At 48.0% G+C, this 14,296-nt stretch overlaps 1 protein-coding gene across 2 annotated transcripts in view; it reads left to right on the top strand.

The window, feature by feature from the left end:
- The first annotated feature begins 278 nt into the window (after positions 1 to 278).
- The window catches only part of BANP (BTG3 associated nuclear protein), a 114,197-nt gene continuing 100,179 nt past the window's right edge, over positions 279 to 14,296 (top strand). Inside the window, exons 1-3 of one of the 2 annotated variants that reach the window (XM_054269551.1) lie at positions 279 to 353; positions 12,584 to 12,725; positions 13,522 to 13,616. In XM_054269551.1, coding sequence (XP_054125526.1) covers positions 12,656 to 12,725; positions 13,522 to 13,616 — 165 coding nt within the window. In that variant the 5' untranslated portion in view covers positions 279 to 353; positions 12,584 to 12,655. Of the gene's footprint in view, positions 354 to 1,781; positions 2,221 to 12,583; positions 12,726 to 13,521; positions 13,617 to 14,296 lie in introns of those variants that run through there. The other variant, XM_054269552.1, reaches the window with a different exon arrangement.

Here is a 14,296-nt window from a genome sequence, read left to right as displayed (position 1 = left end):
GGGAATGAGTCACAGGTGGGACTCGGTGATCCCGGAGCTCTTTTCCACCCTCAGTGATCCGGCGATTCCGTGACTCCCTGACTACATTTCCCGGCACGCCCCGCGCCACCCCGCGCGTACTACAGGTCCCGGCGTGCTCCTGCGGGGGCGCGCGCGCTGCCCTCTGGGACTCGTAGTCCGGTCCCCGCTGCGGCGCCTCGGCGGGGAAGGGCGGGGGCATCGCGCGCGCGGGCGCGGCGCGTGCGCGGCGCGTGCGCGGCGCGGGGCCCCGGGCCGGATCTCTCGCGAGGAAGGACGCCATTATCGCAGCCGCCGCACAAAACACCACGAGAACTCGGCGCCCGCCTCACACGGTAACGCGGCGCCCCGCGGGCGGGAGCCTCCGCTACGCGGCCACCCCCCGGCCGCCCGCACGGCCCCGCACGGGGACACCGAGCACACACCGCGCACCCGCCGCGCTCCCCGGGCCGCGAGCCGGCGGGGAGGGAGCGGCCGAGGCGGGGGGGCCGCGCGCCCCCCTCCGCCTCCCCCCATCGCTCTCATGGGGGTCGCCCGTGGTTCGATATAGGGGAGCAAATCCTCCCGGTGAGGGCGCTGAGGCCCCGGCACGGGGTGCCCGGACAAGCTGGGGCTGTCCCTGCATCCCTGGCAGTGCCCGAGGCCAGGCTGGACAGGGCTCGCAGCAGCCTGGGATGCTGCAAGGTGTCCGTGCCATGGCAGGGCTGGAGCGGGATCAGCTTTGAGGTCCCTTCCACCCGAAGGTTTGGCTCTTCCCGCTCCGCTCCGGGGCTCACCCCGTGCCGGGCTCCCCAGTGCCGGGCTCGGTGTCCCGCTGTCCCCCGGGATGTGTTTGGGGCTGGGCTGGGAGCTCCTCCGTGCCTGCCCTGGTGCGGCACGGTCTGGGCACGGCCCCGTGTGAGCTCATTCATTGCCTGACAGGGTTTTCCACACCCATAGCAGGGTTGGTGTTTTGTGCCCTCTCCATGCCGGCCAGCTGTTTGACATTGAGTGCTTTCCATGCGATATTGAGCCGCAATCCTTCCCTGTGGTACCGCTTTCCCTGTGGCTGCCCTGCATCCCTGGCAGTGCCCAAGGCCAGGCTGGACAGGGCTCGGAGCAGCCTGGGATGGTGCGAGGTGTCCCTGCCATGGCAGGGCTGGAACGAGATGAGCTTTAAAGTCCCTTCCCACCCAAACTATTCCAGGATTCTCTCATCACACTCGGTATCCCGATACCCTTATTTGCAATTCAAGTGTTGCCTCCTTTTTCTCTTCCCCGCCCCCCCCGCTTTTTTTTTTTTTGTTTTATTTTTAAATCCATCCACAGTGGCAAGTTGTGTACTTCACCAAATATAGTCATTTTATCCTGCTATGGCACAGATAGTTTATGGATCAGTTTATTTTTGGAGCTCTCCAGGGAAGACTTTTTGAAGTAAACAAGGGTTATTAGCAACTGAGAGATTGCTTTGGTGGAAGCAGCTTTAAAGTGTTATTTTGGAGTGATTTTTGGTACTTTCTTGCCTTCTGTGTGAGGTTACCTGAGGAGTGGTGCCCTGTTGATACCAAGATTTCAAGAGGCAAACCTGATATTCTGTAACTTTAAATATTTCAACCAAGATTTTAAAATATCAAACACGTGTCTGCATTTCATAGCAGTGACTCTTGAAACAGAGGGTTTTCTCTATTAGGAAGTTTATATATATAAATATATGTATGTTTTAAGTAGTTGTTTATAAAAATGTACCAGAATAACAAGACTTTGATTCTGAAACCCTGAGCACCTTTTCCCATCATTAAATGGAAGTAGTTCCATTTTCAGTAATAGATGTTAGGAAGAAAGATTAATTAATTTATTGGGGGAATAAAAAGATGGAGGTTGGATTTGGGAAACATTCCTCCTTCTCCAGAGGACACAAACATTTTAGAACTTTGTTTTTTCAGTTTATCATCTCTTCTACAGCTGGGTTTTCTGTCTGAGTCACCCAGCCATGTGAAAGTTGTGTGGTTCCAGAGCAGGTGTTAATTAAGGTTCCTTCAAAGAACTAATTGATTAATAACATCCAGAGTAATTTAATAAAACCATTAAGGGCGTGGTGCTAATTAGCAATGCTCACAGCTGCAGCTTCCAGAGGCACCTGCTCCAATAAATAAGTTTGGAAAAGGGCTCCTTTCCTGCCTGTGCTGCTTTTACCATCCTTCTTCTGGAATTTTGGGCAATCAGGTGAGGAAAATGAGTTTTAGTCACAGCTCAGAGCTGCTGATTGTGGATTTACCTTGGCTTGGGAAGGAGTTGGGGTGTCCCAAGGGATTCACACCCAGGGAATTCCAGGGTGTGCTCCTGTTTGCCAGGATTTGAGTTTGCCTCTGGTTTTTGTCTTGAGCTTCTCCCTCATCTTGTAAAGCTTTGTAGGTGCAGGAACAAGACACAGCTTTATTGTGCCAGAATTCCAGCGTTTTCCTTTATTTTGTCAGAATTCCAAGGTTTTCCTTCATTTTGTCAGAATTCCAGGGTTTTCCTTCATTTTGTTAGAATTTCCAGGGTTTCATCTCTTTCCTTGGAGTTGGAGTTGCTGGGATTGAGCCACTTGTAGGAAGAGACAGAGCAAAGCCAGGTTGGATTTAGAACCACAAAATGTCTTTGTATGCAGAACTTTGCCAATAAAATTTTGGTCACAGGTTGATTTCCTTTAGTTTAAGACTCAATATTTAGTTACTGACAGCTGAAATAACCTTATTTTCTCTCTTATCCATATCATTGACAGGCTAATCATCACCTTTTATTTTTTTTTCTTTCCCAAGTAAAATAAAAGGAATAAAATGTTTTCACAGTCACATAAAACACTTGTTTCCTTGCAGGTTTAGGTTTTTAAAGGTGCTGGAAAATAGTGGATTTTGCAACCAGTTAGGCTGAAAAACATACAAAAGGTTTAATTTCATCACACCCTTGGTATGTGGGACTTGAAATAAAATCATTTGTGGTGGTGTCTGTTGAACAGAATCATTTGATGTTGCTTCCTGTTTGTAACCCCTGACTTTAGAGCACTTAAGGGAAGAATATATTCAGTTCAAAGCTCTGAAAATCTGAGTTTTACCGTGGAGAAGAATGGAGGGAGTTGATGGCAGTGGGGAGTTCCCATTCCTGCTCCTCAGGTATAAACAGACCAACCTGATCCTCTCTAGCACCCTCTGAACTGAAACTTTGGGCAGTTTAAATCTGAATTTAGTTGGGATTTTCCTTTTAACTCCAGGGAGGGGAGCTGCCAAGCCAGGATCAGGTGGATTTAAATGGAAATTTAAAATTGGAGGCAGGATGGGAGGTTGGGCTCTGCTCCAGGAGCAGGGACAGGAGCAGAGGGAACAGCTCAGGCTGGGCCAAGGCAGGCTCAGCTCGGACAGCAGCAGGAATTTCCCCATGGAAAGGGGGGTCAGGGGTGGGAACTGCCCAGGGAGGGTTGCAGTGCCCATCCCTGGAGGTGTCCCAGCAATTCCTGAGGTGGCACTCGGTGCTCTGGGTGGGGACACAGGGTGAACTCCGTTATCCCAGAGCTCTTTTCCACCCTCAATAATCCTATGAAAATAATTCAAATTTTGAATAACTGCTCAATTCATGTTCTCCTACTGAAATGATGCTCTTCATTGTTTTTTTTTTGGCAAGAATTTGAAACTCCTGCTATCTCTCTGTTATACAGTAGTGCTAAGGTCTGGTTTGGCAGCTGGAAAGGTTTTTTTTTCTTTGATGCCTGCAGCAGGAAAATCCATTAGAAGACTTTGGAGTGAGCAGGTTGTATTTGATGTTGGCTTTCCTGCTTTTTTGTAGTAGCAGCAGCAGCCTGTGCCAGCACTGGGGGCTGTTCTTGTCTCCTCTGGAATTGCTGGATCAGAAACTTTTTCCAGTGTATTGAGGACTAGCAGTGCACATATTAGGGAAAAACGAGAAAAAAACCTATAAATTATTATTATTATTATTCTCTTTTGTTGCTAAAGGTAAGCTGGCAGGCCAAGAGAGAGTGGCCCTAGAGAAGGAGGGATAAGTGGGATATTGGGAATGAATTCCTCCTGTGTGTGGGTGGGGAGCCCTGGCACAGATCCCAGAGAATTGTGGCTGTCCCTGAGTCCCTGGCACTGCCCAAGGCCAGGCTGGATGGACACTGGGGCTTGGAGCAGCCTGGGGTGGTGGAAGTTTGAATTTCCTGGAATAATGGAATATCCTGAGTGGAAGGACCCCCAGCGTTCCTCCAGTCCAGGGCATTCCCAAATTCCCACCCTGGGCACCCCTGGCAGCGCTGTCCAACCTCTCCTGCAGCTCTGGCAGCCCCTGGGCAGTGCCAGCACCCTCTGAGGGCAGAACCTTTCCCTGATCTCCTCCTAAACCTGCCCTGGAAGTCCTCGCAGGATTTTTGGGGCTGTTCCCAATAAAAATCCTCCATCTAGTGGCTGAAAACAAGAAAACAACGGGACGGGATTTGCTGCCTGGGCGGGTCTGCTCTCACATTTGCTGCTTTTCAGCAAATTTACAAACTGTGCCGGGTGTGAATGATCCCTGTGGGGAACAATCCCGCCAGGATCCGGAATTCAGCCCCTGCAGGCGCTCACAGCTCCTTGCCCGGGGGTGGCTGCTGAGTTCGGCGGGCTTGAATGGCTGCAAATTGAATTCAGGCACCTGAGAGCAGAGCTGGGCACGTGTGAACATTTTGAATGTTCAATGTGTGAACATTTCCTGCCCAGCTCCTGGGGAATAATCCCCTGCAGGCTGTGCCAGGGGGGGCTGGCACATGGCAGCGGGGTTTGTACAGGATCCACAGGGAATCTGGGCTGGAATTCCTGCTCCGGGATCCACAGGGAATCTGGGCTGGAATTCCTGCTCCGGGATCCACAGAGAATCTGGGCTGGAATTCCTGCTCTGGGATCCCCAGGGAATCTGGGCTGGAATTCCTGCTCTGGGATCCCCAGGGAATCTGGGCTGGAATTCCTGCTCCGGGATCCACAGGGAATCTGGGCTGGAATTCCTGCTCTGGGATCCACAGGGAATCTGGGCTGGAATTCCTGCTCTGGGTGACCACCCACTGCCGTTCCTGTGCCTGGCCAGCAGGGAAGGCATTCCTGGGGTATTTGTTGGGTGTTGTGTTAGGATTAATGCCAGGGTTAGAAGAACTGGGAAAAGATATCCAAGCAAAACAGTGCCTTGTATCAGGTGGAATGAAAAAAAAAAAAAAAACACCCTAAAAAGCAAATATTTCTGAAGGCAAAACAATGAACCAACAATAATAATGGCAGCTTTCGTGGTAATACTTGAGAATTTCTGCCTCCCTGGGAGGTTTTCTACTCCGGAGCTTCCAGCTCCTTTATTCCTGGAGTAACCATTTCCTTTTTTTGGTTGCTAGCTGAATTTTACCACTTGCACCGGAGTCCACACCATAATACCTCTGTGAGTGATATTGCTTTGCTATATCCATCTCCAGAATGTTGTGGCTGGTGTCCTGGTTTTCCCAGATAGGGAATATTTCCATCATTTTTTGAGAAAACAGACATTTTTCCTGATCTTTGGCTGAATCAAAGCTGTTGTCTACTATTACACTCATTTTTAAGCTGTTAAACTGAAACGTTTGTGTGGTTTCACTGTGAAATTTAATTGAAACACAATGTTTTTCCTTGTCTTTTAAGGTGGATTGAGGATAAGGGTGACAGCCAAACAGATGCTAAGAAAAATTATTCTCATTTGTAGCTTTGGGTAGTAAGAAGGAAGTGTAAATCTGATCTCTTCCTCCTAAAATGAGTTTTAATTCACATTGTGATGGGCTGCAGAGAGCTGGGGCTCAAAGGAGACTCTTGGATTTATGGAGCTTTGAGCCCTGCATGCTCTTAAATTGTTGCTTTTTATTGTGTTCCATTTGCACTGGTGTGGCTGAATTGGGAATTGGTGCAGGAAGATTCTGTTCCAAGCTGCCAACCAAGGTGATTTTATCCTGGAGGAAAAGCCAGGCTCTGGGTTAGAGAATTGCTGCAAGCCACAGAGAGACTGAAATGAGAATTGTTGTGTTCTGAGCTTTGTAACTCCTGGGAATAACTTCATGTGTGGAATTATCCCAGCATTCCCAGCTGTGCCCTTGGAGCTGCTCCAGGGGTTGTTCCCCAGGACCCTCCAGGGGGGCCCCAGCTGTGCCAGGAGTTTGGAGCTTCCAAAGGGGAATTCTTGTTCCTGGAGACCTTCCCAGGGCCAGTCCTGTCCTGTTCTGGGGCTGCTGCTTTGCTGGGATCCCATAGTTTGCTTCCCAGGTGGAGTTAAATGGGGATAATTCCATGGCCAGAGACAGCTCAGTGCCCCTCTGGGCTGTTTCCCTGCAGGGATTTCAATAAAAACTGAATTAATGAGTATTTTGTCCTCTGCATGTTCCCTGGAGAGCGTGGATGATGTTTATACCATAATCCCTGTGCAGCTTGAGGTCATTTCTCTGCTCCTGGAGAGCAGCCCTGGCCTGTGCTGGTTCTGTTCCTGTCACTGGGCTGGGCTTTGTGGTACCTGCTGTGGAAAACCTTGGGGAGTCTCACTAAATCAGAGTTTTTGCAGGATAAGGACCCTTGGCTGAGAAAAATGGGCTCAATTAACGAATTAAATTCATTTAAGGGGAATGGTTTTCCATGGACAGGGACAGATGGGATATGGGGAAGGAATGAAGGTGCCGAGGCCCTGGGGTGATTTCCCAGAGCAGCTGAGGCTGCCCCTGGTCCCTGGCAGTGCCCAAGGCCAGGCTGGGCAGGGCTGGAGCAGCCTGGGGCAGTGGGAGGTGGCCCTGGGCTGGAATGGGATGAGCCTCAATGCCCCTTCCCACCCCAACAATTCCATGATTCCAGATGTGGTTGGACAAAGATTTTCGGAATAGAAATTCCATACTTGAAATTTCACATTTTTGGAATAGAAATTCCTCATTTGAGCAGTGCCTTTAATCGATCAGAGGGAAGAGTGGAATGAAGAAAAGGAAGAACATTTGAGGTTCTGGGGCTGGGCAGAGGGAAATGGCATTTCCCAGCTTTTCCCACACAAGCTGCAGGAACATTGGCCACAGTGCAAGTTGGAATCTCAGGGAAGATTTTCATTTATCAATAGCACTGGGAAATGTCCAGAGAGCTCAGCTGCTCCAGCCAGAGCAGTGCAATTCCACACTCCAAGCAGAGCTTTGGAAAGTGTTTTTATTTTTTAAAAGGTAATGTTTACCCTTGCTAATTAATATGACAGAAGGTTCCTGGTTTGTGCATGTTCTCCTGTGTTAACAAGACATTGGATGGGTTTGATTATCCACTTTGGAATGCTGCCCTGTGGCCAGGGAAAGCCATCAGATGTTTCAGTAAATAGCTTTGTTTACAAGGGACTGCTCAGAAGAATTATTCAGAATTAATGTTTTAAAATAGATTAATTAAATTACATTAAACTTGTGTGTGGAAAAGCTAATCTGGAATTCAGGTGAATTTAATTTAGGTGCTTACAAATATTAATTTACTTAATTAAACAAAGGCTGATTGAATTCTGTGTTAAGTGTATCAATTCTGTGTAAGAGTATTGGCAGAGATATTTAATGTAATTTATCTAATCAGCTTTAAATTTGTATCTTTAGTTGTCTTTGATGAGTTTTTTTTGAGTATTCCAGTACTGGAGCCACTTCCAGGCAAGTGCTTACAGGGATGCTCAAGGCTTTTTGCTCCCATTTTTAAGGGAAAATGAGATCATTTTTAGTTGTAGTTTCATTTATCCAGCAGGTGTCTGCTGGGATTATTGGATCAGAGGAACAAAGTGGGGTGGGGAAAGGGGGGCAGTGGAAGAGCTGCTCTGGTAATGGGCTGGAAGAGCTCAGACGGGTTAGAGAACCCCTAAGAGAACCTGGGATTTCACAGAATTGGTTATTGAGGGTGGAAAAGAGCTCTGGATCAGCTGTGCCCCATCCCCACCTTGTCCCCAGCCCAGAGCACCGAGTGCCACCTCAGGAATTGCTGGGACACCTCCAGGGATGGGCACTGCAACCCTCCCTGGGCAGTTCCCACCCCTGACCCCCCTTTCCATGGGCAAATTCCCGCTGCTGTCCGAGCTGAGCCTGCCCTGGCCCAGCTTGAGCTGTTCCCTCTGCTCCTGTCCCTGTCCCTGTTCCCTGTCCCCTCCTGGCAGGAGCTGTGCAGAGCCAGGAGGGCCCCCCTGAGCCTCCTTTGCTCCAGGCTGAGCCCCCTCAGCTCCCTCAGGATTCTCCATTCCCTTCCCAGCTCCCTCAGGATTCTCCATTCCCTTCCCAGCTCCCTCAGGATTCTCCATTCCCTTTCCAGCCCCCTCAGGATTCTCCATTCCTTTCCCAGCCCCCTCAGGATTCTCCATTCCCTTTCCCAGCCCCCTCAGGATTCTCCATTCCCTTCCCAGCTCCCTCAGGATTCTCCATTCCTTTCCCAGCCCCCTCAGGATTCTCCATTCCCTTCCCAGCTCCCTCAGGATTCTCCATTCCCTTCCCAGCTCCCTCAGGATTCTCCATTCCTTTCCCAGCCCCCTCAGGATTCTCCATTCCCTTCCCAGCTCCCTCAGGATTCTCCATTCCCTTCCCAGCTCCCTCAGGATTCTCCATTCCCTTCCCAGCCCCCTCAGGATTCTCCATTCCTTTCCCAGCCCCCTCAGGATTCTCCATTCCCATCCCAGCTCCCTCAGGATTCTCCATTCCCTTTCCAGCCCCCTCAGGATTCTCCATTCCCTTCCCAGCTCCCTCAGGATTCTCCATTCCCTTCCCAGCTCCCTCAGGATTCTCCATTCCCTTCCCAGCTCCCTCAGGATTCTCCATTCCTTTCCCAGCCCCCTCAGGATTCTCCATTCCCTTCCCAGCTCCCTCAGGATTCTCCATTCCTTTCCCAGCCCCCTCAGGATTCTCCATTCCCTTTCCAGCCCCCTCAGGATTCTCCATTCCCTTCCCAGCTCCCTCAGGATTCTCCATTCCTTTCCCAGCCCCCTCAGGATTCTCCATTCCCTTCCCAGCTCCCTCAGGATTCTCCATTCCCTTCCCAGCTCCCTCAGGATTCTCCATTCCCTTCCCAGCCCCCTCAGGATTCTCCATTCCTTTCCCAGCCCCCTTAGGATTCTCCATTCCCATCCCAGCTCCCTCAGGATTCTCCATTCCCTTTCCAGCCCCCTCAGGATTCTCCATTCCCTTCCCAGCTCCCTCAGGATTCTCCATTCCCTTTCCAGCCCCCTCAGGATTCTCCATTCCCTTCCCAGCCCCCTCAGGATTCTCCATTCCCATCCCAGCTCCCTCAGGATTCTCCATTCCTTTCCCAGCTCCCTCAGGATTCTCCATTCCCTTTCCAGCCCCCTCAGGATTCTCCATTCCCTTCCCAGCTCCCTCAGGATTCTCCATTCCCTTCCCAGCTCCATTCCCCTCCCTGGACCTGCTCCAGCCCCTCCAGGTCTGTCTTGGAGGGGCCCAAACCAGACCAGAGCCCCAGGTGTGGCCTCAGCCGTGCCCAGCACAGGGACAGTCCCTGCCCTGGGGCTGTGGCCATGCCAGGGCTGGTGCCAGCCAGGTGCCAGTGGCTTCTTGCCCACCTGGGCTCCTGTTCAGCCCCTGTCCATTCCCAGCTTCCCAGCCTGGAGCTCCAGGGGTTGTTGTTCCCAAGGGTTCTGTGGAACCTCATGGATCCAGGCCGGCCCCCTTGGAGGCACTCAGGGAATTGGGAGTGGAGAGGGGAGGAAATCCTTCCAGGACACACCATAACCACGTTCCTCACTTTTTTCAGAGTTGGAGGAGCCCCTGGAATTCTCTGGGAGAATCCAAAAGTGCAGCACAGATCCACCAAAAGCTGGAATTGGTGTGAGCCTGGCTGGCCAGGAGCTCCTTTAATGGGATATTTTCCACTGCCTGGTAGAACCTTCGTCCCCATCCCCTCTCCCAGCCAGGGGCAGAGTGACCATAAAATATTCCTGTGTTGTTCCAACTTCCATGTGCTGCCTGGGGAGGAGAGGTGGGCATGTTCCTTGGCCCTGCTGTGGTTTATCCCCAGCTTCCTGGCTTTCTGTTAATATTTCTTTTTTATAACTGAAAATTTGTTCCTGGGAATAGTTCAGCACTGGTGGCCTGCTGCCAATGTACATACACTTAATTTAGATTTAATGGGGACTAGAGTTTCAGACAGGAGGTGGAAAAAAGGGAGAATATAGAGGAAATTTCAAGAAAGAGTGTTTTACGTGAGGAAAACTGGTAAATGCTTCACTGAGTAAAGTACATGGAAACCATAATGGCAAAGTTACTCTGGATTTGTTGACTGAAGCTTTTGGAAGCTGATAAACTCCTCTAACTCTCCTCCTGTTGAATTTGATCAGGCTTTTCCCCTTGGTTCCAAAGCAAGGTCATCCCACCAGTAAAAATTACTGCTAGAAATGGAAATGGTGAATTTGGGAGAGGAACTCTTTATACAGGGTGTGAGAACTGCACTGGCTGCAGCTTCCTTGGGCTTTCCTAATCCCCAGGCTTCATAACAAATTTATTTGTTATTTTGTTTGTATTTATTTGTTTCCCCCTTCATGCTTTGATCCAGGATGGCAGCAGAAGGGAATTTTGTCCTGGCTTTGAAAAGGAGCAATTGTGGCTGATTTCTTCCAAGTTATGTCTGAGTTAGTGAGATTGGAATAAAATTCATTTAAATTGAAGTAAATACTGATGTTATGAACACACATTTCTCTGTGTGTGCTGTAGCTGCTCTGCCAATTATGGTTGTGCCCTTGTTTCAAGGCTCTGGGACAGAATATTTGGGTATTCCTGAAGTTGAACATTTGGGACAGAATATTTGGGTATCCCTGAAGTTGAACATTTGGGACAGAATATTTGGGTATCCCTGAAGTTGAACATTTGGGACAGAATATTTGGGTATTCCTGAAGTTGAACATTTGGGACAGAATATTTGGGTATTCCTGAAGTTGAACATTTGGGACAGAATATTTGGGTATCCCTGAAGTTGAACATTTGGGACAGAATATTTGGGTATTCCTGAGGTGAACACTTTCAACCTATGGCCCCTGAGAGATGGACAATGGGTGTTGGAAACAGGAAATAACTGAAGAAAAATTGAATTTAGTGATTTTCAAATTTAACTTTGAAGGCATGTGGTTGGATCATTGAGTTGTCTGTGCAGGGCCAGGAGTTGGATTATCCATGTGGGTTCCTTGAAACTCAGGATTTTTTGTGCTAAATAAATGAAGTATTGAAGTGGATAGATACATTTATTACAATTTAATTGCAATACAATTATTGCAATTCCTTCAGAGGAGGAATTTGTTGCTCTGAGTGGTTTCAGTGCAACACGTGCAGCATCAGTGACTCCTGTCATAACCCAGTGAATCACGGTGACTCCTGTAAATAATAAGGTTTTAAACAGTTCTAATTTTTTCTACTTTGGCCTTTTTTGGTGCTTGCAGGGGTGGATGTGTCCCCTGAAGCCGAGGGCAGGGCTCTCCTGTGCAGGCCATGTGTGACAGCATGGAACAGCACAGCTGCTTTGTTCTGCTCAGCCTGGCTGGGCACCAGGACTTCTCAGAAATGGCAAATTTCACTTGCCAAAATGGCATCCACGAGCACTGAAGGACTGCCAGGGATTTTGGGCTTGCTGCCACACTCTGTGCTGGCCCAAAAGCCTTTCACCATGAGCAGAATTTCAAGTGACTCAGTGCTGGCAGTGCTGGTGTTTTGGGTAAACAGTTTGGGGATGTGGGGAGGCCTCCTCAGAATCCTTCTCTAGGTTATGTTGCTCTCCTAAAAATTTATCCTCTCCATTTCTGGCCTGATGGATTTCTTGGGCTCAAGTGGAAGAGGAAAATCATTGTGCATAGCTGGATTTGATTCTGTGTTAATGGATGAATTATCATTTCCATCAGTGAATCTCCATTTGTCTCTCCAGTGTTTTTTACTCCAGGTTAAAAAAGGAAAAAAGAAAAATCCACTGATCTCTTGGTATTCCTTGTCCAGCCCTTTGTAAAATGGTAGAAGCTAGGAGAGATTGCAGTGATTTTATTTCAATTTTACAGGTGGAAGGTTTCTCTTAAAACACTAATAAATAACCTGGACTGAGAATTCCAGGGGAGCAAGGCTGTGAACATTTTTGACTTTAAAATCAGGACCATATCCTCAAAAAGGTTTCATCAGAGCTGAGATGCAGAAAAACCAGGCAAGTTCATCTTGAAGAAAAAAGTCAAGTTTTGCTTTAGTTGTAACAGGATGTGAGGAAACTCCTGGTTCTCACTGAGTTTAGGAAGATTTTAGAGGCCTGTTAAGATTCAGAATTTGCAAATCTGGTGTGGAGCTTTGTGAGCTTTGAGAGTGTGAACTGAAAGTTCTCCTCATCCCTGGGAATGTGCGATGAAGAGCAAGGAAAGCTTCAGCTCCTGCCTCAGCCCTGGGGCAGGGAGGTTCCTCCTGCAGGGGCTGAGCTGTGGATGCCACTGGAAAATCCCTTTGTAGCTTGGTCATTTCTCTGAGAACTGAATTTCTGATAAAGGGAGAATGAAAAACTGAAGGTGTTGGTGCTGTCTGAGCTGTTTCACAAATATTAACCCTGTCCTTGCTGCTGTTTTGCAGGAGTGCATGCCTGGGCCAGCTCTGCCCTGGGGAGCTGCAGTGGTGCCTGAGGGGTTTTGCTGCAGGTTCTGAATGATGTCAGAGCAGGATTTGGCAGATGTGGTTCAGATTGCTGTGGAGGACCTGACTCCTGATAATCCAGGTAGGAGGAGACTTCCAGCAGTGCCCACGAACTGGAAATCACTGCTGAGCTTTTCTTTAAAATACAAAGCAAGGTTTTATTCCAAAAGGTGCTTTTGAAGCCCATGTCACATGAATTCCAGATCTTCACTTGTGTATCTCCAAACCCTTTAGATCAGGTTATTTTATTTATTTCACTTTTCTCTTAATTGCCTGTTTGTTTTTTGTGCAGGGGTAGACTAACCCCAAAACCACTGAAATATTCCTGCAGTCTTGTTTTTTTTCCATGGTTTATGTTTTCCTCCAATGGAAACTGTTCCCCATCCATTAGGAATTGTTTTATGTGTAAGACACTTTGTCTCATCCATTATTAAAATTCTTTGGACAGTCAAATAGCAAAACACTTCTGAAAGTAAATATTTGGATATCACTTGCTCAGAAATTGACTTCCTGAGTGAAAATCTGTTGAGATGTTGGTCCTCTGTGGCTATTGCAAGGAAGAGCAGTAATGGAAATGAGAGACACAGGCCAAAAAAAGTGGTTTTGTGATAGAAAATGAAAAAGTTACTCAGAAATGGTCCCAAAGGGTTGGAGAAGAAACTGAGACCTGCCAGTCCTTCAGAAGTCTTTGCTGGTAGAGGAACTCAAACCTGGTCCCATCACCACTGTCAGAGACTTGAGAGAAACCCCAAGCAAGTGTCAAAGAGCACATTAAATATCCTAATTAAATTTAAAGGCTTTTGTGTTTTTAATTTGAGCTTTGTCCTCTCAGGCTCTAAACTTTGGCAATGCAAAAAACTTCTTGTTTTCCTTTGCAGTTGTGTTGGAGAACCATGAGGTGGCAGATGATGATGTGGAACCTGCCCTGAAACGTCAGAGGATAGAAATCAACTGCCAGGATCCCTCTATTAAGGTTATTTAATCCTCTTTCCTGGGTTTCATTTTAATGATAATTTAGTTTAGGGGAAGTTATTACAAAAATGTAAAATAAACTGTTTATGCTTAATACTGGAATTATTCTGGAAGATACTTGTGCATTTTTAGGTACAAATTTAAAAATCTGGATAATTGTCTAATTGTTCAGTGTAGAATTAGTAGCAAGAATTTCAGCTGTAATGTAAAATATCACCAGAATTAATTCCACTGCCCCAAAACTTCAGTACTGAGACATTTTTTGATAAAGTAAATGAAATTGACCGAAAAGATGAACTTGAGGATGTATTTGTGTTACACTTTGTAGATACTTTCAGCATGGTTGAAGTTATTATTTGAATTAAACAGCATTCTCCTGATAGATAATTTATATTTAATTCTGGCCCAGGAGCTCAGAAATCACCCTGCTGTGATTTAGGGCTGGTTTTTGCCCTGGAGTGCGAGTACCTGATGATATTTCAGTGCCACAGCCACTGTCCTGTGTAATTCTGTATTTTGGGGTGATCCCAGGAGCTGGAGCTGTGTGAAGGAGGGGTTTGGGGTGCTCAGTGGCTGCAGGGCCACAAGATGGCACAGCTGCTGTTTGCAAAGCACCCAGAGTGCAGCTCTCCCTCTAATGGCCTGTTTTCCCAGGAGAACCCAAGTGGAATATGTTTTCTT

Source organism: Melozone crissalis, unplaced genomic scaffold (genome assembly GCF_028551555.1).
Source record: "Melozone crissalis strain CALT ecotype California unplaced genomic scaffold, PUWL_Pcris_2 ptg000007l_1, whole genome shotgun sequence".
Taxonomy (NCBI): Eukaryota; Metazoa; Chordata; class Aves; order Passeriformes; family Passerellidae; genus Melozone; species Melozone crissalis.
Note: the sequence above shows the minus strand (reverse complement) of the source record. Positions and strands in the feature narration are given on the sequence as shown.